The sequence below is a fragment of the Mastigoproctus giganteus genome, chromosome 4 (assembly GCF_048544385.1).
Source record: "Mastigoproctus giganteus isolate SK-2022 chromosome 4, ASM4854438v1, whole genome shotgun sequence".
NCBI lineage: Eukaryota > Metazoa > Arthropoda > Arachnida > Uropygi > Thelyphonidae > Mastigoproctus > Mastigoproctus giganteus.
Genome location: NC_143578.1, coordinates 218,934,943 through 218,958,544, shown reverse-complemented (window position 1 = coordinate 218,958,544; position 23,602 = coordinate 218,934,943). Strand labels below are relative to the sequence as shown.

At 36.1% G+C, this 23,602-nt stretch overlaps 1 protein-coding gene across 1 annotated transcript in view; it reads right to left on the bottom strand.

Annotated features, from left to right (window-relative positions):
- Window positions 1-23,602, bottom strand: part of LOC150087412 (uncharacterized) — a 215,134-nt gene that overhangs the window by 148,613 nt on the left and 42,919 nt on the right. The window contains exon 2 of the mRNA XM_090372052.1: window positions 1,718-1,836. Coding sequence (XP_090228178.1) covers window positions 1,718-1,742 — 25 coding nt within the window. The 5' untranslated portion in view covers window positions 1,743-1,836. The remainder of the gene's footprint in view (window positions 1-1,717; window positions 1,837-23,602) is intronic.

Below are 23,602 nucleotides of genomic sequence, written 5' to 3'. Positions count from 1 at the left end.
ATATGCTTAGTTATCTACATTTTAAGGATATACAATGATTACTGAAATGGTTTTCTTGTGTTAAGGTTCTTACTGATAATAACTGTGCACATTTTGACATACAAAATGTGGTAGAAAATTAAGGGAAATAATGCATAAGTGTAGAGAAAAGAAAAAAAGTGTTGCACTATTTCTAAAATACAAAATAGAAACACGTTTCTATTTTGTATTTCCAATATCATGAGATGGAGACAAGGTAATACACTAGAAATAAATGAAGATAAGCTGTAATTAATAGCAATGAAACCTAATAATATAATCACATCAGATATGTGATTATTTTTCTTAAACTGTCAAATGCATAACTGCTGACATGAAACAATATGTAAACAACAATGAATAGTAATAGAGAATAAGTTATAAAAAGAATATAGGACCAATAATAAATTATGTTTATAAACATAACTGTTCGTTATAAACCACATGATTCTAAAAATGCACTCACATTTTCTTCTGATGTATGAAGTATTTTAAAGTTTTTCCTGTTTCTTTTATTCCCAAATATAATGCAACTGTAGCATTATATTTTTATGCACATAGACATTACATAAAATCTTCAAATTCTTAGCTCTATGCCTTGATCAAAGGTTTTTGCTTTTTAGACAAACCTAAATGTCAAGTCATTTGTTTGTTGATGATTTGTTTGTTTGTTTGTTATTTGGTTTTTAGGAGCATTAGCAACTAAAACCATATTGCTCCGGGATATGCGGTGGTCATTCCCTGACCTTTCCGCATCCTCCGTATTTGGTGGTGACGGGCTCGAACCCCGGTCTAATCAAGAAGCGTGTGCTACGCACTGCTGCTCCTTCCCACCTGGCTACGGAGGCGCCTGTTTGTTGATGGCTGATGTTAGCCATCATGCTTGTCGTGATGGCTAACATCACAAAGTCATCAGTATATTGTCTTTAAATTGCATTTATTTTAGTTGGTTTCCCCCTTTTTTTTAGATAAAAAAAACCTGAGTTTCTGTGAGGAAAAACCACAATCTTTTCTCAAGTAACTGAGCCGTCATGGGTAAAAAAAATCTATCCGTAATGGATGAGTTAAAAAAATTCAAATACGGTCCTTTAACTAAATTTCTGTTAGCAAGAAAGGTCCATTTGGCTCAATTAGTTTAAATTTTGATTTTATATCCATATTTAGTTCAAGCCATATTTATTCTACAGCTCTCGATCTTTGATATGCTAATTTTATTTTATTTATTTTATTTTTGTCAGTGTAGCAAAAACTTTGCACTATATGGTGAATACAATTTTTATTTTATTTCTGTTGGCAGCTCAGGTACAAGAAGATTTTCACTTACAAAGGCCAGGTTTGTATTACTGATGTATAAAATACCGATTTTTTAAAATAAAGTTGCATATTTTTTGGATGCAAAAGAACAGTTTGTCATCTTATCTTTTAATTTCCTCCAAACTATAAGCATGGTTAATGACACTGAATCATTTTCTAAGATCTACTGCACAAGTGGCACAAAATCTGATGAACCAATTTGGTCTTTGATTTTATATCCAAATCAAAGTATGTGTTCTTTTATGAGAAAAGCAAAATTTCACTTTTGATTACAAAATACTTAATCAAAAGATAAGGCATATACAAACTTTTATTTTTGAATTTTAAATTAATATTACTGTTTTTAAACACCAATTTTCAAAGCACACATATAAATCACACTTACTTTGTTGACACCCCCATTCAACCATGGCAAGATGTTCCAAGAGGGGCAGAAAGTCCTGCCCTTTTTGAGAAACTCCAAAAGTCGCCAACTCTTTTATGTCCTCAAATTCTAATTTTAGCCTTGGAAAGAGAGAGAGAAAGACTACAAACTATATATCTACACTCAGTATATTTTAATAAAAATTTTACAATTTTGACCAAAAATTTGAATCTATTTTTATATGCATATATAAAATATGCATATATACACTGCTAAGATTCAAAATACTAGATTATATAAATGAAATTACCTCATCCCCACAAATCCATAAGTGATTTTTAAATCCAAAGTTTAAAAACTATGAATTTATTGAGTGGGTATTAGCAATGTTCATTAAAACTGTTTTAAGATTTTGGAGAGTCAAAATATAGTTTATAATAATCTCTGAAGTCAACAATCAAAAAGGATAAAAATGTCATTTCAATGGCTCCTGGATTAACTAGTAAGGTGTGGTAAAGTGGTATAATATGGTCAAGGAAAAAAAAAAAATGGCAAACAATGGAGGGAAAAGGCAACTCGACTGTCTTATAAAATCTTATTTCTGTTTATTTAAACCAGGAGTTTACCTAAAAATCTTAAAGTGGTCAATACTGATCCCCATGGGTAGATAAACTTCAAGAGGTCGATTAAACGTTTTAACTCTTATTCATAAATTTCAGGCCAAGTCCAGAAATAGAAGAAATAGCCGAGATTTTAATACTAAAATACAAAAATATAAAATATCTATAGCTTATTGTTGAAAATTTAGTACTTTTTGAATGACCCAAAATTATTATTTTTTAATATTTAAATTAATTTTTTAATTTATTTACTGATCTAATATAGTTTCCACAGAACTTTACCATTACCTTGTTTTCCATTATATTGTTATACTATGAATACTAAATTGAGAGATAATCTTAATCGAACCCAATTACTTTCTTTCAGGATGTTTCACATATGCACTTACTCTAAAATATAAACTACAACACCAATAAGTACAATGGTTGCCACTGTATCTAAGAAAAAATGTCGATAATATTCACAAGAGTATTTGAAATTTGGATTTGTGCCCTCTATTAATAAGGAAACAATGCCCATGCACCTCTCTGGTGAGTATGGGCTTGGCACAACCAGGGTCCTAAGCTGGACATCATCATTTTTTCTTTTGGTGATTCCCTCCTACTTCTCTCTCTTTTTAAGGTGCCGAAGGAAAAAATTCAGAAATCGGCCAAATTTAAATACATTTTTTAAAGCATCTGCTCATGCCGATAATGAAGGACTGAAGGCATCATTCAATATTTCTTATTTTAGCAAAAAAAGGAAAGCATATATCACTGGTGAGGAGATTATAATACCAGCAATTAAAGAGGTGACTGAAACGATTATGAAGAAGGATTCCTATCCTGTTTTAAAATGCCTGCCATTAAGTGTGAATACAGTGGAACACACCATGTGGTGTGTTCCACTGACAGATGATGTGGAGAAAGCTTGGTGTCTGAGCTTCAAAATTGCAAATTCTCCATCCAACTTGATGAGTCAACTTTCGGCAGTTCAAATATTCTAACAAGCATTAGATCCACCCCTATGTGGTGTGTGTGTGTGTGTGTGTGTGTGTGTGTGTGTGTGTGTGTGTGTGTGTGTGTGTGTGTGTGTGTGTGTGTGTGTGTGTGTGTTATGGGGGTTTAGGGGTGCATAACCTATGTGATGAGTTGAAAAAGTGCAAGAACCAGCTGTTCTATCTGGCAGACCTGTATTCAAAATTTAATGATCTACAGAACTAACTCCAAGGTAAAAATGTTACCATTATTCAAGCCTGCACAATTCTATTGGGGTTCGAAGTCAAGATAGGCATATATAGACCTTCATTGGCACACAGAGACTTTCAGTATTTTTATCAAACTTAAAACAACTGGAAGGAGGAGGTAAAAAACTTTCAGATGATCATTTAGAGATATACACAGAGCATCTTGAAAAATTAAGGGAAGACTTTAAAATATGTTTCAAAGACCTGAAGGAAATGAATGTACCTGATTGGATCATTATGCCATTTGATATAAATATTGAAAATGGAGATGAACCAGGTTACTTAAACAATGAATTCATTGATATGTATGTTGACATAGAAGCTGAATCTTTATTTAATAATAAAAGTATCAGCGATTATTGGAAGAATATAAACATTACAAAAAAATATCTCAAACTTCCTGCAGCCGTTGAGCCATTTTAATTGCGTTTCACAGCACTTACATGGTCGAAGCTTGTTTTAGTTACATAAATGGCATTTTAACAAAAGAGGGGAAACGATTAAATTTGTAAGGGTGTGGCAAGTTAAGATTAAAACGCACAAACTTCAAACCCAATATTAAAGAGCTTATTAAAACCCATCAACCACATCCTTCACATTAATGATGTTCAATAAATATAATATTTAATACAATATATAAAATTAAACAAAGAATGTGTTAATTTATTTTAATGTTTTATTTTTACAGAGAACAGACAAAAACGAAATAAATTTCAAAAAAACCAAATACTTCAAAAATAAATTTTTAAATGATATATATATATATATATCAAGTATTTTTACAGAGGAATTCAGACGAAAACAAAATAAATTTCAAAAAAAAAAAAAAAAAAACAAATACTTCAAAAGTTAATTTTTAAATTAAAATAAGTAAAAAATATTTGAAATATTTAAATTTTAAATGATATATATCAAGTATACGTATATCCCCATTTAGAGCTTCATTAAATGTTTCCCACATTTTTCGATATAAATTAAGAAACACATCCTCTTCATTGTGATTAAACTCAGAAGCAGTCCTTAAAATATTGCAATTTTTATTATTAAATGGTTGGGGGTTGATGAAGTATAAAGGATTTCATTAAAGGGTTGTGACTCCAAAAAAGTTTGAGGACCCCCTGAGTTAAACAATAGCAGGAAAGGATATCCACTTCTAGGGAGACTATTTGCAAACTGTAGAAAATGGTAAATACATGTGTTCCAGACAGCTGTTCAGGAATATACTGGAACCACTCAGCCCCCAACCATTTAATAATAAAAATAGCAACATTTTAAGGACTGCTTCTGAGTTTAATCCCAATGAAGAGGATGTGTTCCTTAATTTATACTGAAATTATTTTTTTGAGATGACAGTATACAGCACATAAATTTTTTATTAAACCTCTTGCACTGGGTAATATTTGCATACTTAAACTGGTATTTACATTGAATTAATTTCCTTTATCCATCACATTTAAATTTCTTTTCCAAAATTTGTTGCCACAAAATTATACAAAACCAAAGTAGGAAAAAAAATTCACATTTCAGCTTTATGAATAAAATGAAATGAAAGTGAATAATTTCTCTTCAAATGAAAATTTACTTTCTCCAACAAAGGTAACAATTAAAAGTAATGTAATTGGGATCTATCTATCATTTATTCTGACACCATCATGCTCTCAAAACTTTTCAACACCCACCCCACTAATAAATCCTACATTCGATTCATCCTTCGTTTGCTTATATTTCATACCACCACTTCTAATTTGCATACTGTATTTCTGTTCCTTCAGTCAACAAGCTATTTCTAGAAAAGTAATAAGGAACCCTTTCAATCATAATATATGTTAATCTAAAGGTGATCATATGCTGAATGTTTAAATTTATAATTGAACAGTGGTAATTACTGTGTAATTAAAGGCAAGGCTAGAAAACAAAAATAATAGATGTCTTTTTGTATATCTAAGCTTCCTTCCTTCCATCCTTCAAGTTGTCAAAAATGTAAAAACTATACAGGCAAGTGGAGTATTCATAATTATATTACTCTTTTACTTTAATGTCTAAATGTTTGTGGTGTAAGCAGCAAGGCCCTTTCATAAATACTAGAGTATTTTGTTTATAAAAACTGTGGGAGTATAAATTTCGAAAAAAATTGGTTCAATCTCAGTTTAAACTACACAAAATACTAATTTTATAAAGGATCAGGCAATGAATTCAGTTTTTTTTTACCCCTTTACTGACTAACCACCACATATATTCTATTAACACAAAAATTAAAAATAACAGCAGTTGTTTCAGCAATAATGCTTGTTACAGCACATTCTGTTTTAATTGACGAAGCGAACAAATTTCACACTTAAAAAAAAAAAAAAAAAACAAAAAAAAAAACAAATTAAATGGACAAAATCATCTTTATTTGTTAATTCAGATGGTCACTATTATTATGGCAATTTGATGTAGAGAAGGGCTGGAAAAATCTTTTATAAACACCATTTAAGAAAGTTTATATTTATATAGTATTCTTTTCGCACATTCACACACACCAGTGTGTATAACAGGTGATTGGTGTACAACAGGCCTAAGAAAATTGAAATCCATGGGCTGTGTAAAGCCTACCAAGGTCTTTTCTATGACCCAACTAAGAAATTGAATGATCACATTATTAATAAAGCGACACAAAAATCAAGTAATGTAGCCTGCCAATTAGACATGTTATATTTATTTACTGAAAGTATTTTTCCACACAAAATAACTTACATTATAATTAATATGAAGTAGTTTATGTAGCCGAGTGGTCAAGAGCAGGAGTGCAGTAGCACATGCTCTTTGAATAGACCGGGGTTCAAGCCGCTGACTGCTGAATACGGTCGATCTGCCAACATGCACCGGACCAGCGTGGCAGATTATGGTCCATTTCCCTCAGCATGAATTGTTGAGGAGGCTTCCATCCTGCAGTGGTTGATAATGCCTGCACTTTATTTTTTTACTTTTAGTTTATATCCCTCTCATCTTCTTTTATATTATTTTTTATGGAGAGAGAAAAAAATTACTGAAGTTCTGGGATGCAACATGAATTTTCTATGTTTGTTAATAATTTAACTTAAAATTGGACACTATGAAAAAAATGAAGTTCATAGGAACTCCATTAAAAAAAAAAAAGGGTCAGAGGCAAGTTTAAAAGAAAATCAAGTGGTCATTTCTGGGTTTTAGAATTTTTTTTTTGGGATCCAGGTGCTGCATTAATTCAAAGCATTCAGACACCAAGAAAAAAAATTTAATAATTATGCTTTATAATTTGTATTTTTGAAAACTTATAAAAACAATATAACCTATAAATATAGTTTGACCAAAAAGCATACTTTTATTTTTTTTTTAATAAACAAAACAGAGAAGTTAGAATTTATGCAAGACTTGTTTCAAAAAGTTGCTCTGTAATATACTTAATTCACCCTTCTACAGACAATTTTAAGTTTTTATTTCCGGCTTGATCTCTGGTTCAAGGTAAACTACTTGCCCTTGTTTGAAAACTTCCTTTGATCTAGGTCATGGTTTCTCTTAACGATAATGACTAAATTATGTAGGCCAAAAACTGACTGTCATATCAATAAATTGTAATGTTTATACTTTTTAATAGCTAATTGTCTGAAGTCAATTTGAAGAAATAAAGGAAGAAATCATTTCAAATATGAAACTTGTTTTTGGGCCATGAGACTCAGTATTAATATTTATGCACTAGAAGGATTTATCACTAGCACATATTAGAACTGAACAGCAATTTGGAAAATTTCTTCTGATTTATGACAGAAATATCACAAAGGTATCAGTCAAGTACCGAAGAATGGCACATCTTACATTGGATCTCTTGTCAGGCATCAATATGTGGGGATGCTAAATTCTTTAGTTCATTTTCATTCAATATTTCTCCATTCTGGTATTATATTTTTGTTACGGTTTCTTTTATTTCAGAAAAATTTGGGATCAGTATTTAGATTAGTATGCTTCTGAAGAATATTTAAGCTCAGTAAATTATGAATTTCTATAGACATGCTAATTCATAACTGACTGAATTCTAGACATTTTTTCCCCCTTATGATTAAATTTCATTTCAACTATTTCTTGAATATCTTCTAGTCCAAATAGAACTTTTTAAAAAAATTTGACACTGATTTTGTATGAATTAGGATTGATTTAATATATCAGTATTGCAAATGCTGGATTTTTTCCCTTTTGTTTTGATTATTATTGCTACCTGACATATAAAAAGCTTTACAAAGTTTAACACTATATTACATAACTGATATCTTTAAACCTGGTACATGAATTTACTGACTTTGAGAAAAAGTACAGTTTGATGTTCTGCCTAGTGGAGATAAACATCAGCTTTACATTGGCTCTCACTTGTAATAAATTTACAATAATTAAATGAATCAAAATATATTTTTTATTTTTTTTCTAAATTCTTTCCTGTTATTCTAAAAATCTATAATAAATGCACAATAATTAAAACTTTATTTGAATGATCCACTTGGCATTTATCATCACTTCTTCATTCAGTATTGCTTTAGTTGGATATTAGGTTGTTTGTAACTATACAGATTCACAATGTACAATTTCTACTCAGTTAGAGCTGACACTTGTTATAGTTTAAATGTCATACATAGGCATCAAGACATTAGAAAGTAATTATTTTTCAAAGGTATTATTTTATGCCTAATTAATTAAATAATTATGCCTAAAATATTATTTTGGGGATAATTATTTTTTTCCTAAAAGCATTTTTAAGTCTGCATTATTACCCTAATCCCTTAACTCATATGCTTTATAATTATGTTCTAACAAACTTCATCAGCAATAAAAGACTAACCTGCACCATTAAAACAAGGTACAAATAATAAAAATACTTAAAATAAAAATAAGGACAAAACAAGTTATACAATTTTACCACATGTATATGGAGTACAAGTATAATCTGACCATAACACACAGACTTGATACTAGTAAGTTTTTCAGGTCTTGTTGAATCAGGGCAAGCTACTTCAACAAAAACAGGAAGATGAGCTGAAAAATGGCAATTGAGGTTTAGCTTTTATAAATGCAAGATGTGCATTTGATAACAATAATCCCAAAGTAGTTGAGAATGAAAAAGACTTGGGGATAATTGTGCACTTAAACATGAAGTTCTCTGAGCAGTTCAGATAGGCTGGAAGGACACTATGAAAAAAGTTTTCATAGTGTCCTTGGGGATTCAGTTAATGATGTATAAGTTTTTTTTTTTTTTTTTTTTTTTTAACAGGAACAAAGGGGTGATTATCCCATTGATAATCACCCTTTGTGATGGTTAAGCCTCATCTTGAAGACTGAACGCAAGTTTAGGAGCCCTCACTTTAGGAAGAATGTAGATTTGTTGGGGTAGGTGCAAAAAATGGGCACATAAGGATACTATTACCACGAAAGAATTGGATATAAAAATGATATTGCATCAACCAATGAACAATTAAAATAAACTTCAATTGGAAATTCTAAATACATAAACAAAAAATACAACACAAAAGAAATAGCATTAAAACTTTATATAAAGAAATAAAATAAAACAAAACACTGAAATCAAATAAAATGAAATGATAAACTATGGGATGATATCAAGACATTGTACCACTTTCTCAACCCAACCAAGAAACACGACAATATATTGTGCAGAAGTATAACCTTACACATGTGCAAACATCATCCGGTATAGATCATGAATGGCAAAAAGCAAAGAACAGAAGCAAGAGGAAGATGATAATAATAATAATAACTAGGGGGCTCCGCCTCCTACTTGCCAACCCCCGCATACGGTTTTCTACATAATATGTAGAGGTATGACGGAGTAAGTCAAATCTTTTCTATGTAAAAGACACACCTGTTGAAACGCACTGATCGATATCTAATCTAATATATAAAAGAAAATAGAAAGTGTAAGAAAACACTATAAAAAGTAAAATCGTGTGAATGAAAGTTATTATTAATTGCATGTTCTATCTTAGTCTCTTCACCGCAGAGACTGATGGCTATGCAGGCCCTCAGAGGCCTCACGGTTATCTAAGCTGACAACCATGCTGCAGCTTTTCCTAGCTGGCATGGTGTGGGATGCTGAAACTAGCCAGATCAGTGTGGGACAGATCTGCAAAAAGCACGCTCCACCATAGGAATCTCTTTCCCTATGTTCTTTTATTCCTACCACTTGGGGTGGTAGAGTCTCCTTCCCCCATCCTGTGTGGCCCCTACCCCCTTTTGTCTGGTGGCTCACCCAATTTTAGCTCCCACCCTCTGGACCAAGATGGGCATCCTGTACCAGGGGTCCCTTTACTGTCTCCCCTTTTAAATCAGGAGAGTGCCTCAACACTGCCCCCTCTGTTCTCTATTCCTTTTATCCCACCCTCTTCCTATCTCCCCATTATCTCCTTTCCAAAAAGATTTTTTTATTTACTTTTTTTTTTTTTTTTTTTTTGGGGGCTCTTCTTGGATGCCCAGGGTTCACCCCCAGAGCTTTCTTCTCTCCTAATGTGTCCTGGCTTGCCTTCATGTGGCGGTGACGGAAACTGGGGCTGTTAGTGGCTCTCCATACCCCCTCAGGCTAAGTGGCCAGAAGAACAACACAACCCACACTAATACTTCACAAAACACACACTAACACATCCTGGCCTTATGCAAAGTATTGTATTCTATACAGAATAAAACTGCAGAGTTGGGGGAGTTCCCCGGTGCTGCCAGACAAAAAACACTATGTCACACTGTGATCAATATCTATTCAGGAAATGAGCTATGTAATTATTTACCTGTGCATTATAGTGCTCGACATTCTCAAGGTCAAATAAATATCACTATGTAATTATTTACCTGCATTCACATAGGTCACTTAGGAAAAGGCCTTTTGCTTTGGGTTCCATAATGCATGAGGAATACTGTTACATTCAAAAGAGGACGACTAAAATATTTAACTAAAATATTTAAAAACTATACAAATATTTACAAATTACTAAACTATTTACAAATATACAATATTCATTAATATACAAAAAAACGTTACAACGGAACATCAAATGTTAGACAGTGAAGCACGTGCAGAGGTTGGTGAACGTTATGGAGGCAGTCATTAATGCAATTAATTATGTCAATAATTAATTGCATTTGTAGTGAAGTAATTGCCTTTCTCTCTTCTCCCATTAGCTTGAATAAATATCACTAGGAGGAAAACATTTTTAACGTATAGAGAGATAATAACAATAATAAAGGGAGTGTGATGTACATTAGTTATGTTATTAGACCACTATCTCTTATCGCACTGTAAAATGACAGCCTCCATAACAGGATGTACACAATTCCCACTACTACGGTTAATGGTGGAACCCACTATAGCTAAATGGAGGGCTTTCATTTATGAGGGATAGCTAGAAACACACACACGTAGTCCAAAACTTCAACATTGAGTCGCTGGTTGTAACCGAAATGCTGTTCACCCCAAAAGTGTTCCACAATGGGCAAGTCAGTGATGTTGTTGTTATTTGGTTTTTAGGAGTATTAGCAACTAAGGCCATACTGCTCTGGGGATATGCGGTGGTCATTCTCTGACCTTTCCATATCCTCCATATTTTGTGGCTCACGGGCTCAAACCCCGGTCTAACCAAGAAGCGTGTGCTACGCACTGCTGCTCCTGCCCACCTGGCTATGGAGGCACCATCAGTGATGTTGAACTGGCAGATAGTCCCCTTATGTTCAGAGATATAATCACAAAGTCTGCATTTAGTTTCCCCAACGTAACACACCCAACAATCCAGGCAAGTAACACAATAAACCATGTTAGCAATATGTGCCAAAGGAATGGTTGGCTTAACTTTAGGAAGCATTGGGTAGAATATGAATAGGGTAGATTATGTTCAGAAGTTTCTGTCTTTGTTATGTGATCCACAGGTATACAAGTCTACTGAGGGTTCTTGTATTACAATGCTTAAGAAGTCAGAATCCAAGTAAAACCGCTGATATATTCATGGCATGTGGAAAAGAAAATAAGCAAATCTGTTTGGTGGAGACTTCATGAGACGGGTGGCAACTTCCTAAATTTTACAGTTTGCCTAAAGTGCACAAATCCGGCATTTGATTATGCCCTATTTTTGCTATTTCCACTCATTGGTAACATTGAATATATAGTTAATAGTAGTGCCCAATCCTGCAGGCCATTAGATTTTAATATACTGGAGGGCGAGGTGTTGGTTTCCTTCAATGTGGTATCCCTGTTTATGTCTAGCCCTATACAGTTTACAATTGCTTTTGCTAGATGGCTGTTAGGCAGGGATTACACATTGAGGGATAGGACTTCACTCATCATCAATGATATATGTTGTGCTTTGAATATTTGTTCATCCAGTAGTGTGATTATGTTCGGCTATTCCTTACACAGACGGTTTCAAGGTACCACTATGGATGCCCCCATAGCTAATATTACTATGGCTGCCCTGGAAGATGGCATATTCGTGGGTCTGCCTATTCCTGTCAGAAGCACAGATAGGTGGATGATGGTGGATATTCACAGTTAATACTCGGGGGTTGGAAGAGTTATTCCTTCAATACCTTAATTCTCTGTCACTATACTTTTCATTTACTATGAAACTGAAGGTGAATAGTGTTCTTCCATCTCGGATGTTTTAGTTCACCGTGCTAGTCACCTTTTGATTATCTCAGTTTATAGGAAATTCATGGGCAGGGGACAATTTACTAACTAATCACATGTTCCAGAACATCTTTTTACCACTGCTAGAGTGTGTTGGTCGTGTATGGTAAAACTCTTATGGGGTGGTTGACAGAGAGGCCGAGATTGCCATTTGCCAATGATATTGGCTGAGATGTAGTTATATAGATTTGCCCCCCTCCCCATGTTCTGAATAAGTTAGAATTATATGATGATTCGTATATTCCCCATTCTAGTCATGATGATGGCTGCATTGCTACAGCTTATGTTCCCCACTATCCAGGGATGTCATATGCCTTGCAAGGGTGTTGGCCCAATACCGCATTTGTTGTATACAGCTCCCTGGCAGGAAATTACAATGGATGCTTCCTAAAGTTAAGACAACCACTCCTTTGTGCTAATGTGATTAATTGTGTTTCGCCAATGCAACAAAAACCCCCAGATTGTGGGGTGTGTTACATTGGAGAAACTAAATACAGACTTTGTGACTGTTATCTTTGAACATGAGGGGGCTACCCACCAGACGGAGGTCACTCACTCAGCCATTGCAGAAGACTTTTGGAGTGAATAACATTTTGTGAATAGCATTAGCAGAGTAAATAGTGAATAGCATTAGCAAAGGCATATGATGCAAGAAAGCAAGCTTATATATCATCAGAATAAAAAAAAAACATCTTCCCATTTTACTCATCCATTCATTCACTCCAAAAGTTTGTCTAGCACAGCCTTGAATTTATTAAAGCTGTAAACTTCCACAAAGGCAGATTAATGTTTGTTCCAGCAATCAACCACCCACTGGCTTAAAGGCAAATTTCTGCACATCTTTTCTACAATTGCCTTTCCTCAATTTGAATTTATGCCCCCTCAGGTGCAAAATCTCAGCAAGAGGAAAAATCTTAACAGCATTGAGCTTGCTCAAACTATTCAAGGCCTTATATACCTCAATCAGATCACCACGTATGTGCTTAGTCTCCAGATGCTGCAATCTGAAGAATACCCCGGGCGCTCACATCTGGTGAGTATGGGCTTGCTCTCTCTCTCTCTCTCTCTCTCTCTCTCTCTCTCTCTCTCTCTCTCTCTCTCTCTCTCCTCTCTCTCTCTCTCTCTCACACACACACACACACACACACACACACACACACACACACACAGGGGGGGGGGGGTAACTTGAGAATTTTTTTTTTTTTTTTTTTTGGCTGGTGCAGCATAAGCCTCAGGCTTCCTTGTACCATATGGCTAATATTAATAATAATAATGTAAGTCTTTCTCGGTTACAGCAATCCCTTTGTTCCACTGACTAATCTCATTCTCCTCTGTAACTGGTTCCAGCAGCTCGGCATCCTTCCTAAAATGAGGCCTCCAGACCTGTATGCAGTACTCAAGGTGTGGCCTGACCATTGTCTTATACAAGGGGATAATTATTCCTGCTGATAAAATTCCTATATATCATTGACAAGATCCCATGAGCTACTCTTGCAGCCTGTTTGCACTGCTCAGAAAACTTCACATCTGACTGCACAATTAGCATTAGCAGATGATGAAAGAAAGCAAACTTATGCAGCATCAAACAAAAAAAAAAACTCTTCCATTTCAACCATCCGTTCGATTCAAATACCTGTCCAGCTCAGACTTAAAATTTATTTAGACTATCAACTTCCACGACAAAGGATGGAAGTCTGTTCCACCAACCAACTACCCACTGGCTAAAGGCAAACTTATGCACATCTATACTACATCTGTCTTTCCTCAATTTGAATCTATGCCCGCTCAGGTGATTATTCTGAGCAAGAAGAATCCCATCAGCATTGAGCATGCTCAAACCATTCAAGGCTTTATACAACTCAATCAGATCACATCGCAGGTGCCTAGTCACCAGATACTGTAATTTGCAAAACTTAAGCCTTTGTTCCATTCACTAATCTTGCTGCACTTCTCTGTACTTGTTCCAACAGCTCTACATCCTTCTTAAAATGACACCTCCAGACCTGTATATAGTACTCAAGGTGTGGTCTGACCACTGCCTTATACAAGGGGATAATCACCTCCTTATCCCTGCTAGAAACATTCCTGTATATCATTGACAAGACAACATGAGGTACACTTATAGACCGTCTGCACTGCTCAGAAAACTTCATATCTGCCTGCACAATTACTCCCAGGTCCTTTTCTCTACCATTGTCAGTGTAGTACAACAGAGTTGATACGTTACTCTGGGGTTACTGCTTCCCATATCTAGTACTTTACATTTGTCAATGTTAAACTTCATTTGTCACCTCTCAGCCCATCTGCTCAACTTTTCTAGATCCCTTTGCAACAGCATACTGTCATTAGTGTCCTTAACAACTCTGCCAACCTTCGTATCATTTGCAAACTTGGACATTAAGCTTGATATACCATCATCAATATCATTTATAAATACAGAAAACAACAATGGACCCAACACTGGGGGACTCCACTAATAATATTAGTCCACGAAGAAGGGTCCATTGAGTACCACACTCTCTCTCTTCTCCCACTCAATTTTCCTCCAATGCCACACTGCTCCAATTTGTGCAGTAGTCTTCCATGTGCAACAGTATCAGAAGTCTTTCTAAGATCCAAATATATGATATCAAAGTTATTCACTGCATCCAGTTCCTTTGTGACCATATTATAGTATCCAATCAAATTGGTCAGGCAATACTTCCCCTTAACAAAACCATGCTATGTCCGAGCTATAACTGAAGTGTTGTCTAGATGATCCTGCAGTGCTTCTTTAACCAGTGCATCCATTAATTTTCCTGGAACAGAAATTAAACTAACAGGTCTATAATTACTTGTGTCGCCCTTTGATCCTCCTTTATGAATTGGGTTCACATTTGCACATCTCCAGTCCATGGGTACCTCCCCTGAGTCCAAGGAAGCTCTCATAATTATGGCTAAGGGTTTGCTTACTTCCTTTGCTGCCTCCTTTAATATAACTGGATAGATCCTGTGCACCGCAGGTGCCTTTTTTATATTTATCTTCAACAATTTCTCCTCCAATTTCCTCTCAGTTATTACAAAATCATCTAGCTCACTGCCAGAGTTTACTTCACCTGTGGCATGCCCCTCCCCGAATAACTCTTCATGTGTGAATGTAGATGCAAAATACTCATTTAGTTTGTTAGCCACCTGAGCAAAATCATCAACAGTTGAACAATCAATATCCAGTGGATCAATCTGATTCATCCCTTTACTTCTAGAGTTTACATAAGTAAAGAACTCTTTGCTATTTTTCTTTGCATCCTTTGCCAAAGATTTCTCATAATCTGCCTTTGCTTGCCTAATCTCCTTTGTGTCTTGGTTACAGACCAGCTTATAATCTATCACAGGCTTCTTTGTTACCCATTAATTTATGTATCCCATGCATTTTTCTTCTCTGCCACATGTCTCATTAGTTCATCTGACAGCCATTTTGGCCTAAACCTTGAACAATATTTCTTAGTTGATATGTAAATCCTAGTAGCTTCCAAGATTAATTTTTGAATGCTTCCCACTTTGAATTTGCCGTTGGAAACATCATCAGTTGGTCCCACCGTATAGAATTTAAATACTGTCTGAGACTTCCATAGTCACCTTTATGAAATCAAAAATCCTTCCCCTTACTCCTGATGGTAGTTAAATCTTTGAGTAAATTCTACTTCAGCACACTGTGATCACTGCCACCTAGTAGTTCCTTTATCTGCAGATTCTTAATGCACGAAGAATCACTACTGATAATCAGATCAAGAGTATTACTCCCTCTAGTTGCCTTCAGAACATGCTGATGTAGAAAACCAATAAATCCACATAAATCCACATATATCCACATCCAATAAATCCACAAAAGCCTTGATAGTGTGTGAGTGAGTGACCAACCACAAATTCCAGTCAATATCCGGGAAATTAAAATTCCATATTATAGGTCTCCCTGATTTACTAGCCCACTCTATTTCCCTGTACAGTTTTTTATTATACTAATCAGAGTCATTAGGCCTAGAACATACTTCTACTCTCAATTTTGATCTCCCAGTAGTGTAGCTTAATTTAATAAATTAAATTAAGCTACGCTATTATATTGTCTCCCAGTACTTATGTCATACCAAACTGACTTGACACTGCACTTCCTTGGATTTTGTGTTTCTTAACCAATAGTATAACCCCTCCTCCCTTCCTATCCTGTCTGTACACATTGTACTCCCTAAATTCCAGTTCTACATTCCTTATATCTGTGTGACACCACGTCTCTGATATCTTAACAATATCTGCCTTTGATGCCTTGACTAGCACTTCAAGCTCATCAAATTTATTAACTCCTAGCATTGGTGTACATGCAAGTATACCTGCACCTGTTTCTACTCTTAGTTACCCTAACACAGCCCAGTATTTACTTGTTCCACTATGACTCCCAGCAGCCCTGGAAATCTCCATTACCTTGCTTTCTCGGCTACTGCTCATTCTAATAGAAGCAGTGCAAGAAACACTTTTGCCTCTGCCTGCGGCCACTGTTAAACTTTTAGTCTGCGTATCCCCCCCCAAGCTAGCAGTTTTTCAACCCACCTAAGCTGCCTTGATAGCATCAGCAAATATTGTTGCACCCTTTCTGTGTAGAAACAGTCTCTCCTGTTAACAAGCACAGACCAGACTGAGAAAAATTCTACCCCTTTAGCCTTGCACAATCTCTCTAGGGGACGAACTGATAGACAAGGCTCTCATCATATACTCCATCCTATCGTGTCTGGGAAAAATTGCAGACACTTTCAAATTCAATCCTAATTCACAGCTTTTTTTTTCAACAGTGACCTATACTTGTTAAGTAATTCCGCCGGTCTCCTATTCTTAATATCATTAGTGCCAACGTGTACAACAATATTACCTTTTGTGCCCTTAAAAGATGATATCTGCTTTACAATGTCATCAACCTTTGGCCCTGGCAGACCTACCCTGGTCCTGTTACACCTATCCTTTTTAGAGTTTGATAAGCTTCTGGCCTCAACCTCCCTACAAAATTTCTCATGTTGAATGTAGATGCTGAATACTCATTCAGTTTGTCAGCTACCTGAGCAGAAACATCAACAAGCGAACCATCAGTATGAAGTAGACCAATCTGATTCATCCACTTCCTTCTAGAGTTTAGAGTTTAAAAACAGAAGTCTTTACTTTTTTCTTTATATTCTTTGTCAAAGATTTCTCGTAATCTGCCTTTGCTTGCCTAACTTCCTTTGTGACTTGATTATAGACTATCTTATATCTACCATAGGCATGTCTCCTGATGATTTATATGCATCTCATGCATTTTTCCATGCCACGAGTCCCATTAGTTCACCTGACAACCATTTGGGGATCTAAACCTTGAACAGTATTTCTTAGTTGGAATGAAAAGCCTAGTAGCTTCAATGATTAATTTCTTGAATGCTTCCCATTTGGAATTTGCTGTTGTAAACATCATCAGTTGGTGCTGCTGTATAGAATTAAAGAACTGTCTGAGACCACTATAGACACCTTTATGAAAGCAAAAACCTTCCCCTTTACCACTGATGTCTGTGCCTGTGGTTATTGATAATCTACTATTCTGTGGAGCTCCCCAAGCTAGCAGTTTTCCGACCCACCTAACACCGTCTCAATAGCATCAGCAAATATTCTTGCACTCTTTTTATTTAAGTGTATTCTATCCCTGAAGAAACGATTTCTCCTGTTAACAAGCACAGACCAAGCTGGGAAAAATTTTACCCCATGAGCCTTGCAAAATCTCTCCAGGGACGAACTGATTGACAAGGCTCTCATTATATACATCCTCAAATCGTGTCTGGACAGAATTGCAGACACTTTCAAATTTAGCCCTAACTTGCAACTTTTTTTTCAACACCGACCTGCATTTGTTAAGTAAGTCTTCAGATTTCCTACTCAATGTCATTAGTGCCAATGTGTACAACAATGTCACCCTTTGTGCCCTTAAGAGATGATATCTGCTCTAGGTCATCAATTTTTGCCCCTGGCAGATATACCCTGGTACTATTCCACCTATCCTTTTTGCGCAATTTATTTCCCATTTCTATGACAATAAATAGCTCCTGTGGACAGAGTGCATTCTGCCTGATGATTGCCACTGTGCTGCCTGATGCACAAGACTGAGCTCTGGCGTTGAGTTGGGCAGCTGAGAGCTTGATGGATCCTCCATTTTAATTCCTTTGAGAATATCTATCCTGCTCTTCAAATTCTCATAGATGCCCATCAGAACACTGAGTGTGTCTAATTTCTTGACACTCTCTGCATCTAGCACACACAAAGACATCCTCCTTGGCTAGATCATGGCCTGTTCCAGAAAGTCTGCAAACATTTCACAAATTGCAAATTTTTTTAGGCTGTGATGCATTGGAGAATCGCCCCTTTCAGTTCTCCCCTGAGCCACAGCACTCCGGCTACTTTGTGCATGTTGCTTTGCTGCTCTAGTCTGTCTGGGGCATGATTTCCATTTAACTACGATTTAATTTATTAATTGACTATACTGCACTTGACTATACAACACTATACTAAGCTAATGCAGTGATGAGTATTATGCTATCTAGTTTTACATTATATCTTACGCCATTGAGTTTCAGATATACGCTATCAAGTTACGCTATACCGTAATGATCACAATGTTAAATTAGTTATATCCTTAGCTAAATACAAAAGATATATGGCCAAAAAGTGATCAAAACATTCAAACTACTTATTCCTTTGAGGCAAAACACCAATACAATAGCTGTATGTTAGTGGCTTGTTAGCAAGTCGTAACTTACAAAATCACTAGTTATATTTAAAAAATAAGCTAACGAACACTACTAAGACTATTAATCTATTTGTAAAACACAAATTAATATGTTAATTAATCAAAAATACGATAAAATTTCTAAGAAAACTTATCTGTTTGCAGGAGCTCAAGAAGTCTATGTACGTCTTCACACCTATAGTCCAATGTTGAAGTTTTGGACTGTGTGTGTTTCTTGGCATCTCTCGTGGATAGAAGCCCTCCATATGGCTGTGGCGGGTTTCCTCATTAACCGTAGTAGTGGGACTCATATACATCTTATTACGGAGGTTGTCATTTTACAGTGTGATGAGAAATGGCAGACTAATAACATAGCCAATGTATGCCACACTGGGTTGGGGGGGAGCCTGATGAGTAATGTCCCCCTCCTTTTAAGGACAGAAAAAGTGATATTGTTGTATATGTCGGTATTAATGCTATTAAGAATAGGAGATGTGAGGAGTTACTTAACAAGAACAAAGAAATGCTGAGAAAAAGTAGCAAGTCAGGATAAAATTTCAATGTGGCTGCAATTCTGTCCAGACACGATAGGAGGCAGAATATGATGAGACCTTTGTCAATCAATTCGGCCCAAGAGAGAGAGACTGCAAAACTCACAGGTTAGAAATTTTCTCAGCACGCTTCTTACTTATTAACAGGAGAGGCTATTTTTACAGATTGGGATAGATTAAATAGAAGGGGGGGTGCAAGAATATTTGCTGATGCTATCAAGGCAGTGTTATGTGGATCAGAAAACTATTAGCATGGGGGAATAAACAGACATGAGGGAATAAATGATTCTTGCACTGCTTGTGCTGCATGCCCCACTAGTCACGTGGGACATGCAGCAGCGTGGAAAGTGAAATATTGGGATTACAAGGCCTGTTGGAGGTCTTCATGGAACAAGCACATATACATGCACCTGTTTTCACTCTTAGTAACAGTAATACCACAACTCAGTTTTATTCCCCCCTTTAAGAAAGGGAGAGGAGAAAACTGCTGCTGCTATGACTATATTTTAATGTTAATGATATGATTACTGCACTACCAGAAAAAAAAAAAAAAAAAAAAAAAAAGAGAATTAATCAAAACTGCCCATTATATAAGCATTATTTTAAGTTGGACAGAACCAATAAACAAACATTTGGATTACAGAATTTCATGTCAGCGCTGAAGGGTAAAGTTATCAGAATGTGTACAGGGGCATTGAAGTAGGGACATAAAGATCCAACCCAATACTGGAAGCATTTATGGAATTAATCATAGAATCTAATAGGCTTTTAATAGACAGAAATATTTTTCAACGTTAGGCCTAAATGGATGTCAGATGAACTAATGAGACTTGTGGCAGAGAATAAAAATGCATGGGATGCATATAAATTATCAGGTGACACAGAAGCATATGGTAAACTATTCTCCAATCAAATCACAAAGGAGGTTAAGCAAGCAAAGGCAGATACAAGAAATCTTTGGCAAATGATACAAAGAAAAACAGCAAAGACTTTTTTTTTACTTATGTAAAGACTAAAAGGAAGGAGATGAATCAAATTGATCTAAGGAAGAGCATTCAGTTGACATGGGTGGACAGCACAATGTTGAGTCAGTTTGGTGTGACATAAGCACTGGGAACGCAAAAATGAGAGTACGAGGTGTTATACGCCTAACGACTCTGATGAGTACAACGATCAATTGTACAGAGAAAGTGAGTGGGCCAGTAAATCAGAATGTCCTATAATGGGGAGAATTTTAACTTCCAAGATATTGACTGAAAGTTGTATTTGGTCACTCACACACTAGCAAGGCTTTTGTGGATTTATTGGATGATTATTTCCTAAAGCAGCATGTTCAAGAGACAACCAGATGGAGTAATACTCTTAATCTGATTATCAGCAGTGATTATTCATGCATTAAGAATCTGCATATAAAGGAACCACTAGAGGACAGTGATCACAATGAATTAATGTGGCATTTACTCAAAAATGTAACTACCATCAGGGGTAGAGGGAAGGGATTTTGCTTTCGTAAAGGTGACTACAGACAGTTTTTAAATTCTATATAGTGGAACCAACTGATGTTCCTAACAACAAATTCTAAACAGGTAGCACTCAAGGAATTAACCTTGGAAGCTAGTAGGTTTTTCGTACCAACTAAGAAATATTGTTCAAATTAGTCCTAAATGGATGTGAGATGAACTAATGAGACTCATGGTAGAGAAAAACAATTCATGGTTGCATATAAATTATCAGGAGAGACAGAAGTCAATGGTAGATATACGATAGTTTGTAATCAAGTCACACAGGAGATTAAGAAAGCGAAGGTAGATTACTAGAAATCTTTGGCAAAGGATGCAAAGAAAAACAAAACACTACTTTGCTTATGAAAACTCTAGAAGGAAGAGGATGAATCAGATTGGTCCACTTGATATCAATGGTTCCACTGTCAATTCCTGCTCAGGTGGCCGAAAAACTGAATGAGTGTTTTGCATCTATATTCACACATGAGGAATTCTTTAGGGAAGTGGAGGACAGAGGCCCTTATTAAACTCTAACAGGGAAATAAATGATTATGTAATAACTGAGAGCAAAGTGGAGGAGAAATTGTTGAAGAAAGGCACCTGGGTTGGATGGGATCTATCCAGTTACATTAAAGGAGGCAAGAAAACCCTTAGCCATAATTATGAGAACATCCTCAGACTCAGGGGAAGTCCCACTGACCGGAAATGTGCAAATGTATCCCCCAATTCACAAAGAGTGGGATCAAAGGGTGACACGAGAAATTGCAGACCTGTTAGTTTAACTTCTGTTCTGAGGAAAATAATGGAGTCTCCAGTTAAAGAAGCACTGCAGCTTGTCTGAACAATTGGATTGGATACTATGATGTGGTCACAAAGGAACTGGATGCAAAAAAATATTTTGATATCATATACTTAAGATTTCAGAAAAGCTTTTGATACTGTTACACATTAGCATTAGTAGAGGCATATGATGCAATAAAGCAAGCTTATTCAGAATCAGGCAAAAAAAAAAAAAAAAAAAAAACTTTCCCATTGCATTCATCTGGCCACTCCAAATGTTTATCTAGTTCAGTTTTAAATTTATTTAAGGCTTTCAACTTTCACAACAACAGATGGGGGTCTGTTTGGACAATCAACTACCCACTGGCTAAAGGCCAACTTCCACACATCTGTTCTGCAACTGTCTTTCCTCAATTTCAATCTATGTCCTCACAGGTTCGTAATCTGAACAAGAGGAAGGATCCCATCAGCACTGAGCCTGCTCAAACCATTCAAGGCATTAGCATTAGCATTAGTAGAGGCATTTGATGCAAGAAAGCAAGCTTATGCAGCATCAGCCAAAAAAAAAAAAAAACCACTTCCACTTCACCCCTCTGTTCGTTCAAAATACCTGTCCAGCTGAGCCTTAAACTTATTTAGGCTATCAACCTCCACCACAAGGGATGGAAGTCTGTTCCACCAACCAACCACCCGCTGGCTAAAGGAAAATTTCCGCACGTCTATCCTACATCTGTCTTTCCTCAATTTGAATTTATGCCCTCTCAGGTGATTTTTCTGAGCTAGAGGAAGAATCCCATCAGCATTGAGCATGCTTAAACCATTCAAGGCTTTATACACCTCTATCAGATCACCTCGCTGGTGCCTAGTCTCCAGACACTAATTTGCAAAACTTAAGCCTTTCTTCGTAAGAGCACCCCTTTGTTCCATTCACTAATCTTGTTGCCCTTCTCTGTACTCGTTCCAGCAGCTCTACATCCTTCTTGAAATGAGGCCTCCAGACCTGTATACAGTACTCTAGGTGTGGCCTGACCATCGCCTTATAAAATGGAATAATCACCTCCTTATCCCTGCTGGAAAAATTCCTGTATATCATTGACAATACTCCATGAGCTACTCTTGCAGCCCGTCTGCACTGCTCAGAGAACTTCATATCTGCCTGCACAACCACCCCCAAGTCCCTTTCATTCTCTACCACTGTCAGTGTTGTACCACAGAGTTGATACGTTGCTCTGGGGTTGCTGTTTCCCATGTGTAGTACTTTACATTTGTCAATGTTAAACTTCATTTGCCATCTCTCAGCCCATCTGCTCAACCTTTCCAGATCCTGTTGCAGCAGCATAGTGTCAGTAGTGTCCTTGACAACCCTGCCAACCTTTGTATCGTCTGCAAACTTGGACATTAAGCCCGATATACCATCATCAATATCATTTATAAATACAGAAAACAATAATGGACCCAGCCCTGAGGGACTCCACTAATAACATCAGTCCACGATGAGCAGTGTCCACTGATTACCACTCTCTGTCTTCTCCCCCTCAACCACCCCTTTATCCATAGCAGCAATTTGCCTCCAATGTCACACTGCTCCAATTTGTGTAGCAGTCTTCCATGTGCAACAGTATCAAAAGCCTTTCTAAGATCCAAGTATATACGGGCAGGCCTCGCTTAACGCGAGTTCGATTAACACGGTTTTCAGTTACCGCGATTGGAAAAAATGATACCACTTTTTACTTTACGCGATGCAAATTTCCAGTTAACGCGATCTTTTATTT